This window comes from Dioscorea cayenensis, chromosome 5, assembly GCF_009730915.1.
Source record: "Dioscorea cayenensis subsp. rotundata cultivar TDr96_F1 chromosome 5, TDr96_F1_v2_PseudoChromosome.rev07_lg8_w22 25.fasta, whole genome shotgun sequence".
NCBI classification, from domain to species: Eukaryota; Viridiplantae; Streptophyta; class Magnoliopsida; order Dioscoreales; family Dioscoreaceae; genus Dioscorea; species Dioscorea cayenensis.
The window spans coordinates 28,762,358-28,790,117 of record NC_052475.1 but is presented as its reverse complement, the minus strand read 5'-3'; the positions used below and the strand labels follow the sequence as shown (position 1 = coordinate 28,790,117).

The following is a 27,760-nucleotide window of genomic DNA, read 5'->3' as shown; positions in this document are numbered from 1 at the left end:
TTTCTTCAGTTGGCTGTAATATATAAAGGTAAATGCGGAAATAGATGGTTGATTTATCATTTTCAATTCTCAGACTACAATTCCTTCTGAATTGTCAATTTACTCCTCAAAAGTTGATATGTATTTGTTTGTATAACAGGCTACAGAAAGTAGGAAGCATAAAAGAGTGTGACTGTATTTAAATGCCATTTGCTTTTTCAACTTGCAGTCAAATTTAATTAAATTCATTCCAGTGACATTTGAAAATGGCCTAGTTAGCTGAACAAATCTAATTGCATTATTAAAAAATTCCAGATGAAATCCTGTACCACTATCAAATGATTATCTTGATGATTTACCAAGTTCAAAAAAGAAGATTCAATAATTGGGCTGCCTGTTTCAAAAGTTATTCTTGTGTCACTTTTGCATACTTTTTATCACATTGCTCATAATTTACAGAACTCTCTACTGAATTTACAGAACTCTAGTGAATTAGGATCCTGTCATACTCTTGATCTGAGAAATCCTTGATTGTCTCTTGATGCATTAAATTGTATGACTTCATGGTAGTATGATTGAATCAGGATTAACACTCATATGATTTTGTTGTTTGCCTTGGCTTGAAAATTCTCCACATGTTTGTATGGCCACCTTGAGATAAGGTTTGATTGAATCCAACAGTTTTTCTTAAAATATATTTCTCTCAATTTCCAAATGATAAGGTTTGATCAAAACAAAAAATAAACAATGCACTGACTTTTGCTAAACAAGTACCTTATTTCTTTACCTCCCTTCTTTCTTCCAAGGAATCTCTTCAGTTAACATTAATTTTAATATTGACCTTAATTGATGTCATAATCAAAGGTCAAAGCAGAAAAGCAAACAGGCAGCCTTTGTAGACTAGTAAGGATGTGATTGCTGGAATCATTGACAAAAATAGATGAAATTCAGTGAATTTATAGAATAATTGAGAAAAAGGAAATCCATTACCTTATGTTTTATGGCTTGTCAAAGTAAAAAAGCTGCTTACACATATATCCATATTGCCGGGATGTAAACTGCTGAATGTGTATCTTTCTGATGAAACATATTCTCATAATTGGTGTTTTTTTTTACCTGAGTGTTGTATCTGAATACGTTTACGCAATTTGACCGTCCAATGCTTGAAGTATGATCCTGAACTGAAAATACTATTCTAAATTTATGAAAGCATGGAACTTGTGAGAACATGTTTCGTGTTTTGAGGCAATTGCAGAACAAGTCCACCTTGGTCGGTGGTTCTCATGAAGTAGCACAAGTTCTATGTAAATTCCAAGTCTGGTACATGGAAACTCTGCAAATACTTGAATTTGTTCAGTAAAACTTGGAAGCTACTCTTTGAGTGTATTTGTCACAGGTTGTTGTATGGATTGGTATTTTGATATGACTGAATAAAATCCTTGTGTTCTTGATTGATTGTCATGGAGCAGTAATCTGGTGATGGTTATCTGATCACAGAGTTATAATCTGAGCTGGTTGTCAATTTGTAGTTGGAATGGTGAATTGGAATTGGTCTTGAAAGTCTTTGAAAATGATACTTTAATTTTCCAGGCTAGTCAAAGTCTTCCCCTTTGTTGAAGTGATAATTAAGAATATTTCTCTAATATGATAATTAAGCATATGCCCTTATTATGAGTCAATGGTGATTACTGATCAATACTTGGGGTTGTAATGGGTCCTCTTTCCATAAATTCGTACAAATTTAATGATGTAAAATTTTCTTTTCTTTTTTTTTTAAATTTAAATTTACATTTTCTATATAGTACAAATTAAATCAAGTTTTTTTTTAAAAAAAATTTAACTCAAGGGTTATCTAAATAGAAGCTTTATAAAAAACATTAAAACAAAATTTTGAAAGAAAACAAAAGTATTGGAAGTCTTTTTATGTCTTTAAAATATATATTTATATATATATAAAGATGTCTCTTTCGAGTTGACGATGATCAATACTTTCCTTCCTATAATTTATGTCCTTCCCATCTCCTTCCTCTTAAATTCTGAGAAATTTACAGAAAAAGGAAGGCAAGAAATATGGCAATTCATTGGCCATCCATGTCTTCTTCATAGTTAATGAAAAAAGTTTTCTTTATTATTATTATTATTATTTTTTTTTTTGGAGAAGAAAATTGGATTTATTTGTTGGTCTAAGCGAAAGGAGTGTGATTTTGAGGAAAAAAAGCTGAGATTTTTATAGCTGAACATTTGCCTTGTGATGGGATTGTGATTTCTGGGTTGGAAAGTAGCCATGGGCAACTGCGTGCAGCTTGTTAGAAGAGCTGAAACCCCTCATCACAGCTCTGGTGAGTAGTTCTGGTTTTGATTAAAGTTTGCATCTTTCTTTTTTTTTTTTATTGATATTTTTGGTCTGGGTTTGTGTTTTTTTTGTGTTAAATCTTTCTGATTAGGTTTGTGGAATGTTATGATCTTTTTGCAATTCATGAGGAATCTGATTTCATTAACTTTGAGCTTCTGAATCAATTCTGCAGCAGAATTCCTGCTTAAATTCTAATCTTATCTTTTTTGTTGTGGTGATTCTTGTTTTCCTGCATCAATTCTAAGATTAAAATTGATTTAATTTCTTCAGTATTTGGATTTCTGATTTGTTCTTGCATAGAATTGAAAGATCTTATTTTGAACAATGAAAACCTGTCCAAGTCTAAGGAAAAGGCCATCCTTGAATTGTGCTTTTGCTGAACAGAAATAAGACTTAATGTTTCTTTTAAGACTGTCTGTGGATAAGCAAATATTAATCCAATTATCTGCATTTTAGTCCTAGCATTGAATTTCATAAATTTGCAAGCAGATCCTTCAAAAGCGTCAAGCAAAAAAGCCGTATCTTCAGCTCATTCTAGCCAGACAACATATTCTAACCCGTCAACACTGACGGTACCTTCATATACGTCAACATTGACTGTGCCTTCGTATATTGAAAGTAGTTCTTATACTGAAAGAAGTAATACAGAGAACCCCCCTTCCAGAACAGAGGAGGAAATTTTAGCATCATCCAGTCTAAAGGATTTTCCATTTAATGAACTGAGAATTGCCACAAGAAACTTCCGTCCTGAAAGTCTCATCGGCGAAGGAGGATTTGGTAATGTGTATAAGGGTTGGATTGATGAACAAACCTTTACTGCAGCAAAGCCAGGAAGTGGCATGATAGTTGCAGTAAAGAAGCTAAAACCCGAGAGTTTTCAGGGTCATAAGGAATGGCTGGTATGCTTTTACAACATCAATAATCTTCTTCTTTGTTTTGGTTGTGAACTTGTAATTATTTAGTTTGTTTTTTCTTCGAATTACTGCAGGCAGAGGTTAACTATCTTGGTCAACTCCGTCATCCGAATTTGGTTAAGCTAATCGGTTATTGTTCGGATGGTGAAAATAGACTTCTTGTTTATGAGTATTTACTGAAAGGCAGTTTGGAGAATCATCTGTTTCGAAGTATGTATCCCTTCAAGCAAATTGTTAGCATTAACTGCAGTAATACTCCATTAATTCATTGTAAAATATGGTTGAACTATCATTGTTTCGGTATGACAAAATTTCTGATTACTGCTGGTTTCAGGAAGCACTCAACCACTCAACTGGGCATTAAGGATCAAGGTAGCTGTCGGGGCTGCTAGGGGACTCACATTTTTACATGAATCTGAATTTCAAATCATATATAGAGATGTAAAGTCTTCAAACATTCTTCTCGACTCGGTACGTGTGATTAAGCAGGCCAAAATGCAACCATTTTTTTTTTATGAAGATGAGTCTAGGAATTCTCTTAAAAAAATGCTACTTCTGTCAATTAGGAATACAATGTGAAGCTTTCAGACTTCGGCTTGGCAAAGGAAGGACCCACAGGAGGTAAAACTCATATCTCCACACAAATCATGGGCACTCAAGGATATGCAGCTCCAGAGTACATTGCAACAGGTTTGTTTAATCTGAACTCAAGGAAACATTTAAACTTGGAAGTATCAAAATCTTTTCAGATCATACATCTAAAGTATCAGGTATTTGTACCGATAGGTCGGCTTTCTGTAAAGGCTGATGTCTATAGCTATGGTGTTGTACTATTGGAGCTGTTATCTGGCCGCCGAGCTGTTGATAATTCGCGGGGAGGGATAGAGCAGAACCTGGTGGAATGGGCAAGGCCATTGTTAGCAGACAAGCGCAAGCAAAACCTAATAATGGATTCCAGGTTAGAGGGTAGATACCCGAAGAAAGATGCCCATGCGGTCGCAACTCTTGCATCACAGTGCATCTCAACTCAAGCAAAGTCTAGGCCGAAGATGTCTGAGGTTTTGGCAACACTAGAGGCGTTACAAACATAGCATGAAAATTCAAACAACTGCAGGCCATATTCATTGAGACTCAACTAGTAACAACACATTGAGTATCATGCGTTAAGAGGTTTTTTTAATGATTTTCTCATTGAATTTTGATTTGCTTTCTTGTAGTTTTGCATTTCTATAGCACCTACTTTTGTGTAAAAGGAGCAGTAGTGCCTTACAATATGTTGTAACTTACATTATGCATTGATTCAAAACTATCATGATGGTTTTCAATGAATTAGTGATGTTGTGGTGTGCCTCATGGTATTGATTGTGGTTCTCTATTAGCTTATGACCTGTTTTGATAAGTATTATTTGTTTTTCTAACTATTAAATAATGCCAGTGATCATACACCTTCGACAGAACTGAGGATGAGAACATCTAAATCATCAGTCAATGATGATGTTTTCTTCTAATGATATCACTCTAACAAGCTCCAAAAAGAAGGCAAATTCCAGAGATTAACAGAATGGTGTTTATTGGTGAACTCAAGCAGCAGGACCCAGACCGCTCCCCTTAGGGAGAAAAGATACAACATTGGCACAGTAACCATCCAAGCACTAGAGCAGCAGTGAATTTTGAGCACTTACAGTGATATGATCCCTCCTCATCACCTTGTCATCATCTCTCAATAATGAATTCTTGGATTTCAATTCCAGTATGGCGCGCAGCACCTTGTACTCTAACCAGGACTTCATCTCCAACTTTGAGGGAAGTCACTGGGATTACGGTTTTTGTAGACTTATCTGTGAACATGATGAGGAACAGACACAAATGCCAGAGCTGAGAAACAAACAAGGCAGTGAATTCAGATAGAAGATGAGCTTAAGAAGATAAAAACCTTCACAAGGACAGACTAAGCCGACAGTCTCAGCATTCTGCAAGAGGATGCTATACATCTCATTGCTCATGTTTTCCTGCAGCAGGCACAAATGCATGTGTGAGACATACTTGCTGAGAAATTTGGTCAATTCTTAGGTTTAGGACAGAGACATCAAGTGGTTTGACAAAATGAATTGTTGAAAGATTCAACACAGAGTGATTAAACATTATAAGCTATAGCATAGCTTTTCATGCACACAACTGCATTTGAAGTTTTCGATGCATGAATATGAATGAGGTCCATCAAGGGTGATTGTACATACTTTCACCTCCACAAGTATGAGTGGCCTTGATTCTATCTTCACACGCCCCACAATTGCATTCCTTTGCTTACCATTTCGATCAACCACTACGACCTCCTTACCTGCCTGCAACTCTGAGAGGTAGCAGGTCTTTCCGCCGGGTATAGACACATAGGCATGCACTGGCCCCTACAGGTTTGCCAAAATGTAATTATTAAAAAAATAATAATAATAATAATCATATAAACCTCAGCAAAACTTTCCACAATCAGACAATGTGCAATTGGTTTTCGTGTTCTTGACCTCTAATGGGGATTCTGCCCTCTTGAAAAGGTATAAATAGCTACACTGTAATCTAATAAGCTTTTGATCAAACTCCCTCTGGTAACACACTTCTCAGACATATCACTGACAGTGATTGGAGAACTCTTGGGGACAATCCAATTCATTGAAAATAGTTTCTTCAATAAATTAGTTTATAGGAGATAACTGTCAATACACTATTCTTCTTTCATGCTATGGACAAGCTTCTGTTTTAAAGTATTAGCTTCTTTGAAAAATTAAGGAATTAGGCCCCGAGTTCAAACTGATAATAATGGCCTCATGACCATAAACTTAAAGGAGACAGTAAAAGTGAATTGGAAAAAAATTTGGTCTAAAAAGACAATTCCGTCAAACTTTCATATAAAGCTCAGCTTTAAACTGTGATGCAGCATCAGTTAGATAATTATCTTTCTATTTTGAGTTGTTTCCTTTACAATTTTGTTTCGGATTTGTCAACAATATATTTATCCTTCTAGATATAGTTAGAATGAATAGTCATTTTCATTAGGAATTCTAAGTAAAGAATTATTTCGTATAAAATTTTCAGCTTTGGCATGAGAGACTAACATTCATCAGTAGAGAAAGAAAGAAGAGATACAGGAAGGTAGTCTTATGAGGTCTCCACTAACTAAAGAAAGTAGCAAACAAGTTCAACAACATCTCATTCATTGCTGTTATCAACACTAAACACTCACCGCATTTACCCGGAAAGGCCTGCTGGCAATGTAGTTTGACTCCAGGCATTCTGAATGGACAAGGAAAAGCCCTCTGGCGAAGGAACCAACCTATAAAAGCCATGTAATAACTGTAAACATATTAAAAAAAAAAAAAAATCATTGGTAAATGCCAACTTTAATGTCATCTGCTTCAAAGCCACTTTATAGATCAAGTGATATCATATCAAGAAGAAGAAAGAATCAGGAAATGACCACAAAAAGATGAAATAGAGACCAGAAGGCCTTCACCGGGTCGCATGAGACTGCAAAGATCTATACAAACACGATCACCCATTCCAACAACCTGGACGTGTGTCACAGTTGCCCTTGTCAAGCTCAGTAGATTTCTCACCTCATTTTGTTGGTCAAAATAACTCTGAGAGTTCAAGAAAAATAAAATAGTTACTGCATCTAATGCCAGTTAATCTGGTCAAAATAAGGATTACCAAAACAATTTTATATTAGCTGCAGAAAGAATTTCTAGCACTCCATTGTGCAAGTATTAATGTTTAGCTGCAGAAGATTCTTTGGAGGAATCAAAATAATAGACTAACTATAGGAAAGAAAATTGAAAATTTACATTTAATGCAAAAACTTCTCCAATGTCATCAACTTTCAGAACAACTCCACCAAGCCCTTGCTCCAAAGCCTGTAAATCACATGGTTTAAAATGCTTGAGATCTCTGAAATGTCAGGGTGACAATAAAATGATGCATAACAACCATCATTAAAGGGTAAAATGCTTTGAAGTTCTTATGTTGGTTTAGATTTTAGAGTACCTCAAGGAACACTTGAGCTTCGGATGAATTTGTTGTAACTGCCAGAACAGTTCTCTTACAACCTTGAAATGCAGCAACAAGATTCTCAGCTGGTATAACCTGAAAAATATGGAAATTTTGATCAAGGACAAAAGGCATTTGCCATACTCAAAAGACAAAGAAGTATATATCTTCTCTCAGAGCAATCTTACACTATTATTAAAAAAAAAACCTAAGATAATAATAAAAGAAGCATGTGGAAAAGCAGGCTGGATGAATACTCGTTTGATAACCATTGTAGTTTTATAGCATCAAACTTTTACCAATTGACTAAAACATGCAAATTATTTCTCGATCAATATCTATGTGTTCTTCATGCCTTTTCTCAAGGAATTAAATCTAGAACAAAACAATTTTTGTCATTATTAAATTGGTTAAAAAGTAACAGACAAACCTGCCATTCGCCCTTGAAATTTATGACCAAATCATTTGTTTGTTCATGTGGTTGAATAAATAGTAAATCTTCAGGCGAACAAACATCAAAAAGCCTGGCAACAACTTGGTTTTGCATGTTTGAAATCTCAGAACCTTCGATAAAAAGCGGATGTATCAAGGCAATTGCTGCACAATAGATAACAATGAGATTCAACCATATTGGATGTTCATGTAAATTTTGCACTTGGTAACCATAATTTGTATAGAGTGACTGAAATTATATGAGAAATCATGAGAAATCTCACAAAACAAAACAAAAAACACAAAGCAGGAAAATTAATAACAAAAAACACATAAAGCTAATAAAAACCATAATGGGAAAGAGAGCAAGATGATATACATGACCACTCAGAAGCAAGATCTCTAAACCGGGATTCTGATGGGAAGATGAAAGTATTCCAGCCCCTCTCAACTGATGCTATCATGACCTCCTTGCACTCAGTCCATATCCATACAAGCTTGTTTTGCTTCTCACTGTCAGAGATCAAAGACGAAGACATGATAGTCCGGTAACTCACTGGACATCTGGCTGCTGCACTAGTGGGAACATGGATCACAGAATTGAAATTCTACAAAGATTTCATAATATATATATATCTGATAGTTAGATCATTCAGATTAACACAAAAGGGAGGAAAAGACACCAAAATCCAACCTTTTCCCTTTCAGAATGAGAACTATAAATTGATGCATTGAAAACCAAGCCGCATAAGAGAGCACAATAATGGAGAAACTTCACATTGGGAAAAAAAAGAAAAAGGAGATTTTTTTATACCGACAAACAAAAGAAATTTGTGAAAAATCTACAGATTCAAAGAAAAGAAGTCATCTTTCTCAAATAATGATTTGAATACACGAAAGAAAGAAGAGGAAAATCATCTTTACCTCGTCTGAGAAGGGGGAAGGATGCCAGCGGAGTTGAGATTCCAGTTTGATAGATAAGATTCATGGGAAGGGCCTTGACTTTCCTGGAAGTGGATTTCAGGCAAGTGAGTTGGATGTTGTTTGGAAATCAGAATATTATAATTAAAAAATTATTTAAATAAAATTTTATTTTCTAATTTTGGTGAGGATATGTAAAAATTATTTTTTTAACCTTTTTTTAACTTCATATTATAAATTAATATTAAAGGGTCTGGATTGTGAGTTCAAGATCAGTGATAGTTAGCGCCGCCGACCTCGGCATTTCGAACGCCGGGAAGGAAGGGGCCGTCCGATGGGAACACTTTACGGTGAGGATCTCGTCTTCGAGCTCCGTTCGCAGGTTCTCTCTCTCAGCTGCCGCGTGGAGGTAAAACTCTAAACCTTTTGAAAGTATTGAGGTTTTAGTACCCTGATTGAGTTTCTTGGTGGGAAAAAAAAATATATCAGGAGTTGGAGAGGGAGAACGAGGGATTGAAGTGTCGATTATCAAGTTGTTCTTGTTCGAAGGTTCGATTTTGTGGCTTTTTTTTTTTTTCTTGAATTTTTTTGCCAACCCATGTAGAAATACGTCTTTTAATCATGTTTTTAGTTGTTGATGTGAGAAGGCTGTGGAACTTGTTAACTTTAATTCTACTATGCTGAGTTAATTAGATATTGTTGTGATTAGATGCTGTCGAAGTTCTTGTTAGACGCCAATTAGGTATTTTTGGTATTTAGTTTGATTACATGAATGAATATAAGATGGAAAGAAGGGAACTTTAGCCAAAACAATTTGATTTGTAGTAATTGTTTGATTTAATTGTTGCTCTACTGATTAGATTTAGGAATGTTTAGTTTTAAGTTTGTATCTTCAATGAAAGATTAGATGCAAAGATGGGATCTTTGACATAAAGGAAGTGCTATCCTTTTTTTTTAGTGACTTTTACAGCAAAAATAATTTGAAAAGATACGATCTCTTTGAGGTCTTTGTGATGAAAATTTCAAAAGAGAATTTATCTTTTCATAAAATTATCTTCATTTCTTACATATTTTCATTTCCTTAATATATGTGGAAAATGCAGAGTTTTTCTATGTGCTATTTTCATGAATACAAAGAGTGTGGAACTTTATGGTGTTCTCTAGTATAGAAAATCAAATGAAAGGCTTATCTCATGTTTCTGTTGTACTTTGTTGATTGGTACCATGATGGCTAATCCAATTACTACTGTGGTAGGTAGAGTGCTTGACATCTTCAATTTCTGTGAACTGTGAGTTGACAACTCCTAATAAACACCATTGCAAAGAGTTTCCTGTAAATCAGACAACGGAACCTGCTATTGATTCTTCCTTTGATCATTCACTCTTGTGTTCAACTAACCCTGTGAAGGTCAGTGCTAGACTTCTTCAGTCTTGTTCAAATTCATTTCTTTCCCTCCAACAAAATTATGACTTTAAAATAATTGCAAACCTACTTTAGGAGAATGAAGCTTATGCATTTGATGATTTGTGTATGGGGACCTCAGCCAAAGTATCTATGCTTGATAAGATAGAAGAGCCAGGTCTGTACCTTCTCTGATTTTCAGTAGTAAAACATAAAGTGGTATTGTTGGTTGAAAATTGCCTGTCCATGTATTCCAGATGGCTTGTCATTATCATTGGGAAGTATTTCAACCAAATTAAGCTTTAAATTGAATCATGGAGTGTTGATGTTCACTACCATTTTTTCTTCCACTTTGCTACATAATGGTTTTTCGGTATGCTTAAGGCAACCCAGTCTTATTGTTGCATTCAGCATTATTAAAATTGCCCCGCACTTGGTGTATTTTAATAAACATGGTTTGTCCAGTTACTGCTCTAACCATATATAATCTTTTGAAAGAAACTGGCTGGCATTGGATGTTTCTTACTTTTTATTTAGGCTATAGTAGGGTCTGTCTCAAATTTTTCGCATTTCTTATTTCAAATCATTTAAATAAACTTTTTTTGCAGGTTTTTACTTGAAAAATATATATCAGTATGCAAGGAGATGTGTTGCCTTGAAAATCATGTATTTTGGGCAAAGGTAATTATCTTCTGAGTTCTCTTTACTACCTGAGAAGTTTGGCTGCAATAAATATTTTTGCTATTATTAAGGAAATAGTGGCAATAGATTATGCAAATATATTTGGACTATAATCTCTGATTTATGATTCTAATCAAGTCTGAGAATTTATGCAGTTGCAGCTGATCATTATTTAGCTTATTTATGGTAATGGTATACTTTATGCAAGGAGATATTTTGCCTTGAAAATCATGCATCTCCAACGTATTTTTCTAATCATGTTCATGAATTAAAAATAGAATGCTTTTGCACTTATCTGTAAGATTTTGGGGTACTTTCGGGAAGGATTCCTTGATAGAATTGGATGTTGTAGGTTACTTTATATTTTTAAGTGTGTCAGGGCATACGCTGAATGCATTTTGTTTTGTTTATCATGCGTGTTATCAGGTTTTACGGATTTGCCTCAGAGGCCCAAATGGAGCCAACTGTTGAGGTCTTTTTTCTTCATCCTATTTGTCATTTTTGCTAATAATTTAAACTGCAAAATGAGATAATACTTTTCAAAGGCTTGTATAAAAAGTGTGGTCTCTACTGTCTGTATGGATGATATCTATTTATGATAAAACGATTTAACGTGGGTAATGGCTCAACTGCCTTTATCACATCTTTCTTTTGTGGATAGTCATTAGAACTTGATAAGTGGCCTAAGCCACTTTTGTCAGGAATTTTTTAGCATTTTTTTTTTTTTAGTTTTCATTTTGAACCCAAAATCTCTCTTTAGCATGTGCATGGCATGCCAAACAAGATGAATATTATCCTTATTCTAGCTTTTGTGGGTTAGCTTCATTCATTCATGCCATATATTTCTATTCTGACACAATGTATGTATTTTGAATGCCTCCCAGTTTATTGCTAGAATATGTTGCACTACCTTTCTTGTACAATTAACAGCAACAAAAACAAATTCAGCGCTACTGCCCCCCTTTGTATGCCTAACTGTTTTTAAGGGGTTTTTCTGATTTATTGCAATATTCTTCAAATACTCATGTGTTAGGACTTCAGAAATTCTGCATCAATCGATACAAATACCTTTTTTCTTCAGTCTGAAATTTTCAGAGCACTTGAAAAGACAAAACTTCTGGTTGACAATAAGGAGAATTCACAATATTCAAGGTGTGGTAGGACAGACAAGGGAGTTTCCTCTACTGGCCAGGTAACCTGGATCACTTAGTCAGTCTTCTTAGCTTCCATTACTATGCTTCTCAATTTCATGAGGATCCTTCCAGATCTATGCAAATACCTTTTCCTTGACAATTTAATGTTTCAAAGAAGATACTAATTTAAAATTATGGTAACTAAGAATTATTGGAATACAAGTAATTAGTCAGCCGCATTTATCAATATATTATTTACTTTAAGAAATCTTGTTTCCTAATATACTGTTAACAAAGAGCAGGGAACTTTTGATGATGTGGACATACTTCTTGTCTTCCAGAGTTATGAAAATAACTATCTGCTGCAGGTGATTGCCATATATTTGCGATCAAAGGTCAAAAATAATGGAGGGAACAACAACGAGAAGACTATATTTGGAGAAAATTGTGGTGTGTACTTGTTGTTTATCCTGCTGCCTTTTGCCATTTGAATTCTAGGCATACAATTACCATTGTTAGAATTTATTTTCCTCAAATCACTTTTCAACAATATTACACTATGGAAAGAATTATTCCTACCAGGAGTTTGAATTGTTATTAAATTTAAAGTTTTTTTTTTTTAATTTTTCCCTAGAAAAATAATCAAAGCTCTTTCGCACGCACGCACACACAAGAGCAACATCACTATGCATTTTCCGATAAATTTGCTCTTCTGTGTACAGAGGGCGAAATTGATTATGTGCGGGTATTAAATAGAGTTCTTCCAAAGGACATTCGAGTGATAGGCTGGTGCCCTGCTCCGTCTAAGTTTCATGCAAGGTCTCTCTTATCCTTCTCATCTCTTTTGTTCTTTGCATCCATGTTGAATATAATACAGTGGATCTTAGCATACATTTTTCTCTACTTGGTCACACGCACACCTTTTTTTAGTCTTTATAAACATAATGCCCAAAAAACAGGACAAAGGATTTTTGCGCATTCAATGTATTTTTACACAATAAATTCCTTTTTTGTTCTTAATTTTTCTTTCCCTCATATTTGTATATTGTAAAATTTATGAAGCTCTGTTTTATTTTCTTTTTTGTTGTTTGATTTCTGGATTGCAAATTGAGATTTATTTATCCCTACAAAGCTGTACTGCAGGTTCAAATGTTTGAGCAGGGAATATAGGTACCTTTTTTGGCGTGAATCTTTAGATATAGCGGTAAACCTCACAAAAATTTCCTTTTGAGTTATAGTACATTGTTTTCCCTCTTTTCCACATTCAGGACTTCATCTTCCTTTCTCATTTTATGTGCATCAGGCAATGCAAAAGGCTGCTAAGAAATTTGTTGGGGAACATGACTTCAGAAATTTCTGCAAGATGGACGCAGCAAATGTGAACAACTATACTCGGAAGATCACAACCTTTGAGATTTCTTCTTGTGGTAAAAGGTCGATAATTAACAATTCATTTTAATAGCTAGTAATACTTCTTATAATGTAAGGTATTCTGAGTTCTGTAAATGGCACGAGGGTAACTGTCCATACTGCTCGCACGCAAACTTCCAGGATAATTAGCATTCAGTTATAAAGATAAAGGACTAAACTTATGAGCCCCTTTCCGCTATTTTTTGTATAGATTGATTTATTTGCCCTGAAGGCCTTCATTTCTTTAGCTCATATAAGTCAGATTTTTTTGCTTTGAGCTTTATCTGATTTTCACAATATGAGAAACTTGGGCGGCATGTGTAGTCAGTTGATATTTTTCTTTAGTTTTCCCTTTCATTTTGTATTAATTTGCTCATATTACTGTGAGATGAACAATGGCTTGCATGCTCAAGTTCTTTCATCTGAACTGGGTGGCACTTTGTCGGGATGCAGATTTGACGAAAACGAACTTTGTACAATGACAATTAGGGGCAGTGCGTTTTTGTGGCACCAAGTCCGCTGCATGGTGGCTGTGTTATTTATGATCGGTCACGGTTTTGAATCACCTGAGGTTTGTGTTTGGCATCTTATCAGTGGTTGCTTTGTATTATCAGCACCTACTTTTTTGCAGGCATGATAAAGTAAATCAAACTCTTCCGCTTTTAGGTTTTTTGATCTGTCTTTTTGTTGTCCAGCCTGGTGATTATGGATAGAAACTGGCTCTTTCCTATAATTTGGGGTCTGAAATATTATAGTAGTTTTTCTGGGGGGGGCATTATCTTGACTGTGAAATAAATTTCTCTAGATGATGACTATGACAGGTCAAGGGTACATTGTTGCATGGAGATCCATCACTCATCGATTGATTTATATTAGAATTATTGTAAAAAAATAACAGAACTTGATGCATGGTTCTCGTTGTTATGCCTTCTGTTAACCAAATTCATACAGAACTAATTGCGCTGCAGATAATTGATGTGCTATTGGACATTGGCAAGACTCCAAGAAAACCTCAGTACAATATGGCGCCCGACCTTCCTTTGATTCTTCGATCTTGCGAATTTGAAGATATAAATTTCATTTGCTCATCAGGTAATTTTATTTCCTGCCTGTACCACCCTTATAATCACTAAATGATTCGTGATTCACATTATGTCATTTCGTTCAACCATTTGCTAGATGCCGGTCGAGCTTTGCATGAGCACTTGAAGAACGAATTCCAGACTCATATGTTGCAAGCTGCCATTTTCCAAGAGGCTCTGAGTTGCACTTCTTTGCCAGGTGAATTCCCTTTTTAGCATTTAAATATTTACTTTCGTTCAACATTCTTCGCGAATTAGTTCTATAATTCAGTGCTGATGCAGAAACAAGTTCAATGAACCCCGGAAAGAAACCAAAGGGTCATGTCCCTCTCTTGCTTCGGCCAACCGAACGTAAGTTCTGTATGATTTCTAGATTCTCTTTCGTCCGTACGTTTAATCGATATATGTGAATGTATCTAACACTGATTTATTCATTCCAGCATCCTTTGAAGAGCGACGGGCGAAGCTTAACTTGAAAGGTGTTCTCAAGAGCTGATGCAAATGTTTCACAAGAACTGCTCGTATTTTTGGATTGCTGAATTATTCATGAATCTGGGTGAGTGGTTCATGTTTTCTTGTCAATTTCATTGAAATTCACAAACTATATATATATATATATATATTTATATATATTTTTATGAATTTTCATAATGTAAATTCCACCCATCTTTGGTTCTGTATGTATGTATGCATGTATGATCACACTTGGGGGTCATAGATCACTGTCAAAATTTCCTTTTGTTATAAAGTGTGAAAACAAGCAAATAAAATGAGGGACATAAATATCCGGCCAACATTATATAACAATTTCCTTATCTTTTTGTCTCTATAGAATATGTATATTGACCCCACTGGTCTGTCAGTTTTTAACTTCAATCACAAAGTATAAAATTATAAAAATAAATTAAAGACCAAAAAGTCAAATATAATAGATTTTAGGAAATTTGTGTGAAAAACTGATAAATAGCTAGGTTTTTAAAATAGTAAATAAAATTTTAAAAAAAGTCTCAAGAAGTTGACCAACATATTTAAAAAGGTAACAGAAATTTTCGAATATTAAATGGACAATTACACATATTCAGGGATATATTGAAAAAACAGGATATTTATTTTATTAAAAAAAAATGAAGAGCTAAAATGTCATGCAGAGGATGTCAGCAATGATGAGAGAGAGAGGAGACGTGTCAGAGCTAGATGTACCAGCTGCTCTCTCACGCTATAATTCTTATTCATGCTGTTGAAGTTGAACATGGTGACGTGGCCTAGTTTCTACTCTCTAATTCATTCTGAATTAATAAGTACTTAGCTTCGGATTTGTACCATTTGGTTAAACCACAGAGAGGGTACATGATTAAGACAATAAAAGAAATGGAGTTTTTTTTTTTTTTTATCATACTAGAATGCAAGCTAGTTTTCAAGGTTGAAGTATGTATACCCTACAAAGTGGACCTTAAATCATACAAAAATGGCGGTCGGACTCTAATCAAAATAACAAAGAAGATAACACATAACATTATGACAATGTATATACCTCCAGTATTATGCGCTATTTTGGCGTGAATGTTTGTTTACATGGCAAATAATATATCAGCCTGAAGAACTCATGCTAACACTCCAGATTCAGCAGCAGCAACCGGGGCCTCTCCAGCTTTCAATTCTTCCATTTCATCATCTGCATGAAGAATTAAATTAAATTTGATGGAAAACAAACAACAATACAACCGAACTTAGATCTACCAGAATAAATATGAGTTCAAAATATAGTTGGAAAATTCAAACAAAAGTTCCATGACTGCCCTAGTTCTGTGTCTCATTAGTTAAAGACCACTCCCATGTGAAAAAGAGTTTCTAGTTTAGATGGCAACCATCACACAAGGGATTGAGGTATATGTTAACCAAATCCAGAAAAGAATAACAAAGCTCTAGGCCACTAAAGTATTTTCTCTTTCTTTTAGAATGGGGTTTTCCCACTTAATTAGTACCCAAAATAAATCACCCAAAGATAGATTGACAAATAAAAAAACCAGTTTCTAGCAACAGCATATAGACAGACACAAATACAAAAATGGTTTATGGAAATGCATTAGTAACTCTGACCTCCATCCTTTTCATCATCAACATCAAGATCAAGATCATCCTCCACACCACTCATGTTCAATTTCTGCAGTAGATAAATGGGAATAAGAATAAAAGAAACAAATCAATAAGGTTTGTCCATTTTTGTTCAGTACTTACAGAGAAGTCCATGTCACCAAAGTCCATATCATCTATAGATGGAACACAGAAAAACAATTTCATGAGATAAGACTAAAGCCATGTAAGACAAGTAAATACCAGTTAAAATAAATATGATAAGCACAATTGGAGGCACTAATCACAGCTATTTTCCTTCTCATCATCTTCATCAACCCATTTGTCCCAGTCAACTTTCAAAAACACAGGAGGCTTCCCTTCCTGCTTTAACAGCCTGCTCCACCACTTCTTCTCTGCCTTCTTCACAAGATAGCATACTGTCCTTGATCCAATAGCAGCTTTGCTTTCCTGAATAAAATCATCAACTCACTACTATGCATATGCTTATAGTCAGAATCTCAGGATTAATTGAAAATTTTCAATTTACCAGACACTTACATCCGCATTAACTTTATCAAACAACTCAAACTCAATCTCAAATGCAACATTATCAGCTCCCGTTGTCGCTGAGAAATGAAAGTGGCCATCTGGTTGCAAAGACAACTTAACATCCTTAGCCTCAGGCAGTTCAATGGTGATGTAAACCTTGTCAGACTTCTGGGCCCATTTAGTTAACGGATGTCGGCTATAGAACATGGAAATAGGTCTGTCAGCAAACTTTAAATATACAATCCAAACTAATTGCTAACTGCAATAAAACCAGAACATATCAGCAACAAATCAATAGCAAAAACAATAAGCTTGCACCATCAGCCTCTGCCATAAACAGATGCATCAACAAATGCCTACAAAAACCTTCTTTGAGAAATCATGATTACTCTACCGTCTAAATAATTTTGATCTGTAATAGCATCATAAGCAGGTAAAAACTACAAGTCACCACAACAGACACCTACGCAAATTCTTCAAACACATATCTACTCTCCACATTATAAGGATTAATGCTGGAACAAAAACTACCATTAATAAAATCAAATAAATCAGAAAATTATACATAAAGAATAAAAAGTCAGAAGGCGCATAACACATGCAAACCTCTAAATTCGAAGTTTGCAACATAAACAGACAATGGATGTTGACTTGACATTGTATAGATTGAATATGATGCCAAAGGTTACCGCATGTATTTGTTTCACAAAATCCATCCATTAAAAAAACAATTTGGCAATGTGTTTCTCAATTAAAATTGACGCAATGCAGCCCAAGAAATAAGGTTTGCCATTTAAAACCTATAAATCAATTTTTAACACACACACACACATTGATAATCAAACTATAAACTAGATCCAAATGGCTTATATTGTTCTCGATTTCCAAAACCATTACACCTAAACAAACTTCCAATTCAACATTGACTAAAACAATCACAATCCGAGCTAAATATCAAAATCACAAATGAAATTGAAAAAAAAACCCCTTAAAAACACATTTCTTGCATATTTAATCAATCAAACAAACACCCCTAATTCAAATACTAATGCTGCGCCAAAAACAAAAAAAAAGGATAGGCAAACACCACAAACTCCCAGAACAGAGAATCAAGGATGCATAGCGACAAGCTGATGACAAACAAGGAGAAGTACCTCATTGTGATCGTCCTTTCCACTTCTAGGGTTTCAACCTCGAAGAACCAGAGTGAGAAAGAGGGAGAATAAAAGTGATCATAGAACCGCATGGGGGGGTTTATCAGATGCTTCTTCATTGTTCCAGACGCTTCGATTGCTGGTAGCTTGATCTTAGGATGATCTGGCCCGTCCATTCGTTGTTGGATTTATTTATTTAGGATGATCTGGAACGTCCATTCTTAGAATGAATATAAAATAATTGTTCGAGAAATTCGATTATTTAAATTAAACAAAGTTATCTGGATTTCCCCAGATCACACAATCGTACGTCTCAGAAGAGTCCACGTGGTACCTTTTTCCTCTTCAGGCCACTCTATTTATACTCCGCGCCGCATCTCGCGGGGTTTTGGCTGCTCAAATGGCGATCTGAAGAAAGGGAGAGAAATTCGAGAGCGAGATCAGCGCCGATCGGTCGTCGCTCTTCTCGAAGCGTTCGTCATCTTGATCGACTTCTGATCCGATTGTCATCCAGGTTCGATTCAATTCTTGATCACCTATCTATCTGTACCTCGTCTTTCTTGGAGAAATTCTCTAGAAAGTTTGCTTGGCTGTTTGATTTCATGAGCAAGTCGATGAAAGCCACAGTGCTTGAGCTCAATTACCTTCTTCTTTGTTTTGATTCATGGGTAGTGCTTAGAGGGATCTGAAGATCTGATAGTAAATTTGAAATTTTAGAAGAAATTGTTCTCACTTCTTTTTTTCCGGGATTTTCCTTATTATTATTATTATTTTATAATTTTCCTTATTAATTCATGATTGAATTCAACTCAATTATACAAATTAATGACAATAAATCACCATGAAACTATGAAAGATTATTAATTAGCTATTAAAATTTTCATCTGCTATTGCATTTTCGGAACAAAATTCTCTCGAAAACCAATGAAATGAATAAAAAGTTAAAAAAAAAAAATCCCCAAATCGCAATGTTTCCCTTAATTTGAAAAATGCCGATTTGGCGCCGAGTGTTAGTTCAAATATCGAAGGGTGTTTTGGTCATTTAGTATATTGATTGTGGTGTCCCGCAGGTCCAAAGAACGCATGGACATCTATTACGGGATGAGCAGCGGGACGACCACAAGCTCTGATCATACGGTCAGCAGTGGCGGATCAGGATCATGGACGAGCCAATCACCAAACCGACGGCGGAGATTCCCATCACCCTCGCCGAACGCCTTCCTAGGTCCGGCCTTCAACGCCTGCGCCTCCAGCCCCAAATCCCCAGCCACGCATCTTGACCTTGACCCTGCTCTCCTCCGCTACACCCGCTCACGCCTCCCCGACTCATCCGACTCGCCGATGTCGCGGCTGAAGCTTCTCCCCCATCATCTCCTCCAGCTCCGTTCCCCTCGCGGCGGCACCTCACCACTGTCGTCGATCGGGAATTTAGTGGCAGGGGCCTCGTCAGCAGTCTATAAGACGCCGGTGAAGATGGAGGTCGAGGAGGATGTGCTCGTGATGGATGGGGTCTTGGTTGGGGAGAACAGCGGCTCGGGGCGGGCAAGGGGTGGGGGCGAGCTTGGATCGTCCAGTTCGTCGTCCAGCAGTGGCGGTGTTGGGAGCCTTTATAAGACAGAGATGTGCCGTTTGTGGGTTGAAACTGGCGTTTGCCGCTACAGGTCCAAGTGCCAGGTCTCTCTCTCTCTCTCTCTCTCTCTCTCTCTCTCTCTCTCTCATTTATATGTGAAAGGCGCTATTTCTAGTTTATTTCCATATGACAAAGTTTTCTCGGCAGTTCGCGCACGGGAAGGAGGAGCTACGCGGCGCTCGCTCTGTGAAGCCGAAAACCGAGGTACTATGTTCCTTCTATTAATGTTAATTGACTCCATTTTTTTCAATTTATATATATATAGTTACAACATGGAAGCAATCAGATTTTACAGATTCTGTACGTTCACTTAATATGTGAATTTTCATTTATTTCACTTAAAAAATATTAGAATTAAGCATATTTATATATTAAAAAATTAAAATTTGTTGAGGAAAATATAATCACTTGACCTAATACCTATTAGTATTAGGTTCATTGCGTAAGTTATTTATTGTTAGATGTTTGTTCATATTTTTGACATGTGTTTGTTGTATTTTATCAAAATAAAAATTATAATCAAAGAACGTGATTTGTTTTAATGTGCATGTTTTTTTTTTATAAAGATTTAACGTACATGTAGAATAATACTGATTAAAAAAAATAATTTATTACAAATAAATGTTTGGAATTTTGGATATACTTCATTTTTATCTGTCATAAACCCATGTTTCTTTTTATATGTTATTTTTAAACATCAAGAAGCATTTATTATTTTTTTTCCAAAATTACCCTAACACTCTATTCAATTCTCCTATTGAAATTTAATATGAGAGAGAAATGTGAAGATATAAATTAGGGGTAATTTTTTATTAAATTATGTGAAATAACTAACTTTCTTGGTATATGAGATTTGATTATTAACGGAGGGAGTAATTTATACTTCCTCGTTCCAAAATACATGTCGTTTTAAGAAAAAAAAATTATTTCAAATTAGTTGTCGTTTTACAATATCAAGGCAATATTTATTCTTTAAGTAATGTTTATTCTTCAATTTCTTAAGTTATATGAATGAAGAGAGTAATATTTATAATCCCAAGAAAAATACATGGTTTCAAAAGAGGAATAGTATAGTAATTTAATGTTTTTATATTAAAATTTAGATAATTTAATATTATTTTTAATTTTTGTGCATCATCCTTAAATGACATGTATTTAGAAACGGAATAAGTACGTTTTTAAAAGTTTGTGATTTTTTTTTTAACTATTTTACTTTTTATTAAGTAAATTTTGGGAATTTTTATTTCTTGCTATATCCTAAGTTTAAAATTTTTTAATGATCTTTTGCGTTTTTTTTTCAAACTAGACTCTATACTCCTATGCATGCTTTGGTTCTAGTACCCTGATTATTTTCTTTGCCAGTAAAAATGGCCCATAATGTTTGATTCTATAAAGGTGAATACTTAATATTGATTTTTAAATCTAATAGTATTAATAATTACAACAAAAAAAATCCAATGAAAAAAATGCTTTTAAGTGTGTTTCAGTGAAACTTACACTAGCCCAAATATCCAACTTACCGCTAACCCAAGTATACAGCTTAAAATTAAATCATTCAATAAATGGTTAATCTACTAGGGGAAACTCGTATTTCTGTTTTGCTAGATAGAATTATGTATGCATTATCAGATGTTATTATTACTTAATGAAAAAACAAAATTAAGCTTAGGCTTCAGAGAAGACCAAACACATTAGAATTCATGTAACTTAGTTAATTATAATATCTTTGACAATGAGTCAATGAGGGATTCAAAAATTTAATCTAAGGGTGAACTTTTTTTTTGGAGCAAGGATTTGTCTTTTCGTCAAAGGATTATTAGTTTTCTTTTCCGGAATAGAAAGAATAGAAAAAAAATACTTAGATTTTGTAGTGCAGTGAGAAGTAAGAAAGTACTTCTCATCCTATGGGATCTCAATTCAGATAAAAATTAAATGTACGAATAAATATAAATTTAATAAAAAGATAACAAAAATTAGGTTATTAATAAATATAATTATATTTAATAGTGTGTTAAAATATTAAGGTTTTTTTTTTATCTGTTTTTGTTAAGGTTTTATTTTTTATTTTTTATGTATTTGTTTTGTTAAAATTTTATATTTTAATTGTATTCGATTAGCTTTATATTGTTGTTATTGTTATTATATTATATTAAGCTTTTTATTTTTATTATCGTTATTATTTTAAAAATAATATCATGAATTTATTTTATTAACTTTTTTATATTTATTATTAAATTATTTCTCAATCTCCATAGAATGGGGGATTCTCTCCCTTATCCAATTTAAGGTGGGGATGGAGAAACGTGAGGAGGATTTTTTTTTATTATTATTATTTTTTTTAACTGAATTTTACATACATGATAAAATACCTTTGAATTTTACATACATGTAAATATATATATATCTATATATTTAAATATAATATTTTGAATTCTCTACTTCATTTTTATCTCTATATCCACAGAAACATACATATATAGATCTATATCTATATATAGGTTTTGAATTCTATATATATATATATGGAAAATATTTGCATATATTGGAAAGGATCCCAAACTTAACCCTAAAAGTTAATTACCTCATCATCTAGTACTAAGAATCTTAAATTCAGTCTCCTTCTGACTCACTTCCTTTCATAATGGGTAACCAGGGTTCTAAACATGCACAAGCTACAGCCGGGAGCAAGGGCCGCTACATACCCCCACCGATCGCTGCCGCTCTAGCGCTCGCCGCAAAAGCCTCGACCACTCCCACTGTGCCACCACGGGAGCCACCATCCTTCGTTTGGCCGCCTACTGAGGAGGAGGAGGCTGTCATCAACCGCGTGCTCTACGGGTCCAGCCAGAAACGCAGGCTCCCAGTCTTCCTTGAGATCTGCCCCTCTTGATCCGGCTTTAGGTATCACTGCATGCCACTTCCCCCCAACCCCTCTTTAATTTCTCATGCATAAATACAAACACCATACGTGCTTACCTCTCTCTGTGTTTTCTACATAGAAACGTAACCCTCATTTGATCCATTGCTTCATGCTGCGTATATAGCTTTTTGTTGATTCTTTGCTGATACATCATGATCATACATAGAATAATCTGTATTTACCTAGTTAAGATTGTTCCATTAATGCAAGTATTCACTGTTCTTCCCCCCTATGAGCAGCATGGTAAATTAATTGTCTTCTCTTGAAGGATCGATGTTTGTTTTACTTTAATGTTATTTTTATTGTATTTTTTAATTGTGGTTGTTGTGTGTTCTCGCGCGCTATGTGCAATGGTTTGCCAAAATTTAGGAGATAATTGTAGTTAGAATTAAGTTTTATGTTTAGAATTTATTACTTTGGGTGTGATGGCTAGCATAATTGATAGAATCTTGGTTATCTTTTGGCTTAACATCATACGTAAAATTCATCCTGACTGATTGCTGTTATTGAATATACATACATTCTCAGTATAACAAGCTAGAATACCTCGTAGATATATAGAAAACTGGGCTAATTAAAATTTTTTTTAAAAAAATAAAAAATAAAGGTGTTCTATCACAGGGAGTTTGATTTGATGAATCTGGTCTGTGGCTAGGCTTCATGCAATTAACAAATTCCTTGGTTATTAAATTTAATTTTAAAAAGATGAAATTCATGTGATGCATCCATTTATCTCGTTGTTCATATTTTTATTTCATAATATAATGCCTTCAAAATAATCAATGTGTAAAATTATTCCTATCATAATTATAATAATACTAAATTGTAAACTATTGAGGTTATTCATTCCAAATCATCACTGTACTAGAAACTTTGAAAATATTTTTTTTTTTAAAAAAAGGGATAAACTAAAAGGTGTTTTTTGAAAAAAAATCACTTCAAACTAAAAAAATTTAATAAAATAACCTTGAAAAAAACAGATAAAAATAGATCTCTATTTTTGCAATAAAAATGATATTTGTTTTTTTAAGGAAATTTTTAGAATTTCATTAAATTTCTTTTGTTTTTATAATTCTCTCGCTCTGATTCCGGCCCTAGGGCTCACACCGCTCTCCCTCTTCTCTCCGCCCACTCTCCACTCGCCGGTGGCCCAATCCTGGCGATCTCGTCCCCGATCGCTGCTCGCCGCCGAAATCCAGGTTAGCTTAGCTTCTCCACTCCTTCCCTTCCCTCTCCTAAAGCTTCGATTGTAAACCTAGATAGTACCAATGGTGGACATCTGGTGGTCTCTCCTCGGAGCTGCCATTCCGGCAGTGATCACCGGTCAGGCAATCAGAGTGCGTAGGCGGCGTGCCGAGGAGCAGCGGATCAAGAGTGCTCGGGGCCGCGAGAAGATTTCCGACGAAATCTTTGTCTGCGAGAGGGTTTGTACTTCCAAAAGGATGCTCAAAAAGGTCGGTGCTTTCTCTAAGGATCCCACTCCTGATACTTGCGTCACTGTGTGCGGTGTCTCCGAGCTTGATGCTTGCGCTGATGCGTGTGCGCGCACTGTTTGTGTGAACCAGCATCAGGTACCCAATTGGAACGACATTTGCCTACGTAGGTGCCAGAGTGAATGCCTCAAACTCTCTTCTTCCTCTACTAGCACTACTTCTCAATGAACTCAGTTTATCATGATTTTTTGCTACTTTGATAGCTGAAGATTGTGATTTTCCTTCTTGTTTCTAACGAAGCAATTTTTTTTCTTTGCTCAGTTGAAGCTTTATGCCTTTTTTTGTCTCTTGATATTCTCATTGTGCTTTTGGTTGCGTTACTACTCTCTTTGTTTCAGTCTGCTATTTTTGCACATTTTCGTTCTTAATTTCAATAATTATGCTTCTCTGAGACTTTTTCATTGTTGTTCCAATCCTTACTTTCATCCATTGGAGTTGGAAAAGATTATAATATTTTACATGTTTGTGAGGATTAAAACTACTTTCTTGTGATGGACTTGGATAGAGAAGGTTGTTTGGATGCTGCTCCAGTCTTTACTTTTGTTCAACTGAGTTGGAAAAGTGCATAAATCTTGCATGTTGTGAGGATTAAAGTTTGATTCACTTGCTATCTTGTGATGGTCTTGGATCAAGGATTTTGCCGTAGCATTTGAGGTGAAGGGTGTGTTTGTACTTTGTATTGAAGGGAAAAAAGGATAGCTCTCATTTTTCCCCCTTCTGTTGTTTTCCCTCATTTAAAGACATCCTAAAAGATACAACTACTTAATGTTCTTGTAGGTGTTTAAAGGCGTTCAATTGATTTGAAGAATCAAGGAGTGCATTTGCTTTTCTTCTCGAATGAATTTAATTTCCATTATATTAATACCTATTCTGTATGATTGTTTTGGCATTAGATCTTGGCCAAAACTAGATTATCATTGCTTGAGTTGTTCAACTGATTTGATGTGTACCGAAGGATCTCTGGTTTCTGTTCTTTAAAATGTATAGCTTTCTTTTTTTATTGCTGTTGAAGAGTATTAGGCAGATGTGTGCTTGTTGAGTATCTTCTATTGCTCTCTGACTGCTATGCTTATTTTTTACCATTATTCCTGATCATATCCCTTTTCATTTCATCTGTTATGTTTGGACCGATGAATACTGGCTTAACTTAGCTTATGATTTTCCATCAAAGCAACTGTAGAATTATATGAGCTTCGAGACTGGTTCTTTTGTTTACCTTGTTACTAGAATTTCCGAATTGGTGATGACATATCATGCACTTACAAGAACAGATGTTTACTCGATAGAACATATGGTACGAAAATTTCCAGTTCTTTCGAACTCTTGGTAGTGCCTCATTTTCAGATTTCAACAAATGTCCATGTATTCAAATTTAATTTTATGTTTTTCTTTCAATTTTTTTTTTTCATTGTTTGATTGAACTGCACCTGTTGGTTTGGCCAAGTCGAGTGTTGAATTCAGAGCCCTATGCTGTGTTAAATTTTGATCTTTACACTTTGAACTCCATGGTTCTTTTGATTAATACTTCGTAGATGAAACAGGGTAACTTTTTAGAGGGAAATCTTCATTCTTGAATGAAGAAGATGACATGTGTTGGCAAATGAAATTGCATGTTGCCCCTCAATTATTTCTCACTTTCTGTCCAACATGCTATTTCCCTTCACCCTGGGCCTGAACACAGCCCCAAGGACCCCTAGTGATTTCTTGTATCTTTATGTGTGCATTGCATATATAGATAGAGTAAAAAAATATGACATGTTTGATTTTTTTGTTCTTTGGTTTTTAAATTCAATACTGAAACATGTGTAAACTATCTTCATCTGGTGGATTTATCATTCAGCTTGGTGGTAGATTTTAGCTGATCTATTAGATCAATCAATAACTTGAAATCACATGAACTTTAGTTCCATCTTCAAAATTTTGTATTCAAATATTAAAACATTAGAAATTAACCACCAATACTCTGGTAACTCTGCACATTTTCCAAACAAGCTCATAAGTTTTTCCTCTAGAAAATTCTGAAATATTAACCATAATTTTTCAATAATAGATGGAAAGGATGTGAAATGTTTTTTTATGACTGTTGTATATACATCTCTAAAGTCTAAGCATTTAACATTTTATTAACAACTAAATGAGCTATGTATTTATTTATTTACATAAAGTATTGGTTATGACTTATTAAACATGCCATCTATATAATTATCCATAGAAAAATCTTGCTCTCTAAAGATGAGTCTTCGGTGAGGGTCTGTGGGGTGGTGGAGCAGCGTCGGCAAACTCGCGAGAGGGGCGGCGGTGGTTAGGGAGGGCTGTTCGTCTACGAAAGGTAAGACTTTTTGCGGAGGTTGTCGGCTCGTCTTGGAGGAGTTAGGGTGCTTGAAGAGTGAGAGGAGTAAGATGCTTTCAAAGGAGAAGATGACAAGCCGGAGCAAGCGACCCCGATCACCGAGTGGATACATCTTGTGGAGCGTTGCTCGAGGACGACGCATAAAACTTACGAATCACGCCACCAAGTGGTATGCTTCGTTGCTTTCGGGAGTTGGAGCGCGTCGGCGGTATGTAGCTGGAGCCGCGGAGGAGCCCAAAGAGAAAAAGAGTGCATATCACGAGACCAAAGCGCAAAGGCGGAGTTAGGGGAGAATAGGGTGGCTTACGTCTATGTTACCAAGGTTGCCGGAGTCGCGTCTTCCGTCGATCGGACAAGCGTCCCTTTCTCTTCCTCTAACTCCGGAGATTGCTGCTGTTAGAGAGGAGTTAACTAAGGTGGTGGTGATGACCATTTTATCTGGTTATGTGACGAGATCTTTGGACTATATGAGGTGCTCCCGTCTATCCTCAATCGGCCGCTTGCCGGATCGCTCACCCCTCTGAATGAGAACATGTTCCTCATCCCCATGTCGAGCCGGCGGATGTGAAGGAAGTATGTATGCTCGGCGTGGCGAGAGTTCGCTACTAAGGATGGTATGTGCTCGGCGATGTTCGCACCCTGGTCGGCGGAGATTGGAGCGACGAACCGTGCGTCAGGAGTTGGTCTTTGGGTTTGTATTTGGAACTTACCTTTGCATGGTTGGTGCTGGAGCGTCATTTTGGAGATTACGAAGGCGGTGGGGGAGATGGTGGCTGTCGCGGGAGTTTAGAACTAACTAGCGCTTTGTCTCGGCTACGAGTGCGTGAGGCGGTAGGGGGCCCGGTACTTCCCATGGAACTTGATCTCAGACTTGGGGATGCATGAAGTATGCGGTGCTCATAACGAGATGATAGAGGAGAGCAAGCGAGTGTCGGCCGGATCTTGGTCGCTTTGAGCTTGTGTGTCGTCGAAGCGATGGCGATTCGTGCCAACCGGTGCGAGCGACCATCCGTGTGTCTTCCTCAAATGAGTTGAGGTCGAGGGTCTCTGAAGGACCGAATGTGAAGGAGAAGGAGGGCGGTTGGTAGCGACTCTGTCCGAAGGTTGAGGATGGATTGAGCGTGAAAGGCTGAATGAGGGGCGGTGGGCGCGGCTCACGTCCCACGAGTTGAAGGGGAGCCCGGCTCTCTAGAGGTGGAGATCCGATCCATCGGCATGCTGCGTCCGTGGAGTGCAGCTTTGTCCA

General features: G+C 35.7%; 6 protein-coding genes across 12 annotated transcripts; 4 read left to right on the top strand and 2 right to left on the bottom strand.

Moving 5' to 3' along the window:
• Positions 1–1,999: 1,999 nt before the first annotated feature.
• Positions 2,000–4,599, top strand: LOC120261368 (probable serine/threonine-protein kinase PBL3). Its single transcript, XM_039269242.1, has 6 exons — positions 2,000–2,318; positions 2,822–3,231; positions 3,321–3,456; positions 3,581–3,717; positions 3,813–3,936; positions 4,033–4,599. The coding sequence occupies exons 1-6, from the start codon at positions 2,264–2,266 to the stop codon at positions 4,335–4,337; spliced, it is 1,167 nt and encodes a 388-aa protein (XP_039125176.1). The 5' UTR covers positions 2,000–2,263; the 3' UTR covers positions 4,338–4,599.
• Positions 4,221–9,012, bottom strand: LOC120261366 (3-dehydroquinate synthase homolog). Of its 5 annotated transcripts, none has more exons than XM_039269241.1 (12): positions 8,934–9,012; positions 8,641–8,723; positions 8,096–8,287; positions 7,715–7,881; positions 7,282–7,380; positions 7,083–7,151; positions 6,738–6,878; positions 6,482–6,571; positions 5,484–5,651; positions 5,180–5,255; positions 4,929–5,084; positions 4,221–4,299 (listed from the first exon to the last, which is right to left on the bottom strand). In XM_039269241.1, exons 1-11 carry the CDS (start codon positions 8,939–8,941, stop codon positions 4,960–4,962), a joined length of 1,218 nt encoding a protein of 405 aa, XP_039125175.1. In that variant the 5' UTR covers positions 8,942–9,012; the 3' UTR covers positions 4,221–4,299; positions 4,929–4,959. The 5 variants fall into 5 exon arrangements, with proteins under 5 accessions (XP_039125175.1, XP_039125172.1, XP_039125173.1 ...); XM_039269238.1 differs by having other exon boundaries at positions 8,096–8,284; XM_039269239.1 differs by lacking the exon at positions 8,934–9,012 and having other exon boundaries at positions 8,641–8,770.
• Positions 8,909–15,130, top strand: LOC120261365 (tRNA pseudouridine(38/39) synthase). 3 transcript variants are annotated; one of them, XM_039269235.1, is made up of 16 exons: positions 8,909–9,046; positions 9,127–9,186; positions 9,893–10,045; positions 10,136–10,217; positions 10,648–10,720; positions 11,147–11,192; positions 11,802–11,912; positions 12,222–12,303; positions 12,576–12,672; positions 12,997–13,057; positions 13,157–13,287; positions 13,717–13,834; positions 14,232–14,355; positions 14,443–14,544; positions 14,628–14,696; positions 14,786–15,130. In XM_039269235.1, the coding sequence occupies exons 1-16, from the start codon at positions 8,972–8,974 to the stop codon at positions 14,839–14,841; spliced, it is 1,440 nt and encodes a 479-aa protein (XP_039125169.1). In that variant the 5' UTR covers positions 8,909–8,971; the 3' UTR covers positions 14,842–15,130. The 3 variants fall into 3 exon arrangements, with proteins under 3 accessions (XP_039125169.1, XP_039125168.1, XP_039125170.1); XM_039269234.1 differs by having other exon boundaries at positions 11,754–11,912; XM_039269236.1 differs by lacking the exon at positions 8,909–9,046 and having other exon boundaries at positions 9,897–10,045; positions 11,754–11,912.
• Positions 15,131–15,834: 704 nt separating this feature from the next.
• On the bottom strand, positions 15,835–18,249 carry LOC120260790 (co-chaperone protein p23-1-like). The gene is made up of 6 exons (XM_039268352.1): positions 18,122–18,249; positions 16,977–17,163; positions 16,724–16,886; positions 16,581–16,612; positions 16,443–16,506; positions 15,835–16,017 (listed from the first exon to the last, which is right to left on the bottom strand). The coding sequence occupies exons 1-6, from the start codon at positions 18,238–18,240 to the stop codon at positions 15,947–15,949; spliced, it is 636 nt and encodes a 211-aa protein (XP_039124286.1). The 5' UTR covers positions 18,241–18,249; the 3' UTR covers positions 15,835–15,946.
• Positions 18,250–18,524: 275 nt separating this feature from the next.
• Positions 18,525–23,870, top strand: LOC120259970. Its single transcript, XM_039267421.1, has 5 exons — positions 18,525–18,635; positions 19,192–19,795; positions 19,899–19,955; positions 22,405–22,652; positions 23,770–23,870. Exons 2-4 carry the CDS (start codon positions 19,205–19,207, stop codon positions 22,639–22,641), a joined length of 885 nt encoding a protein of 294 aa, XP_039123355.1. The 5' UTR covers positions 18,525–18,635; positions 19,192–19,204; the 3' UTR covers positions 22,642–22,652; positions 23,770–23,870.
• Positions 23,778–24,451, top strand: LOC120259971 (uncharacterized protein At5g64816). Its single transcript, XM_039267422.1, has 2 exons — positions 23,778–23,870; positions 23,931–24,451. Exon 2 carries the CDS (start codon positions 23,940–23,942, stop codon positions 24,330–24,332), a length of 393 nt encoding a protein of 130 aa, XP_039123356.1. The 5' UTR covers positions 23,778–23,870; positions 23,931–23,939; the 3' UTR covers positions 24,333–24,451.
• The last annotated feature ends 3,309 nt before the right edge of the window (positions 24,452–27,760 follow it).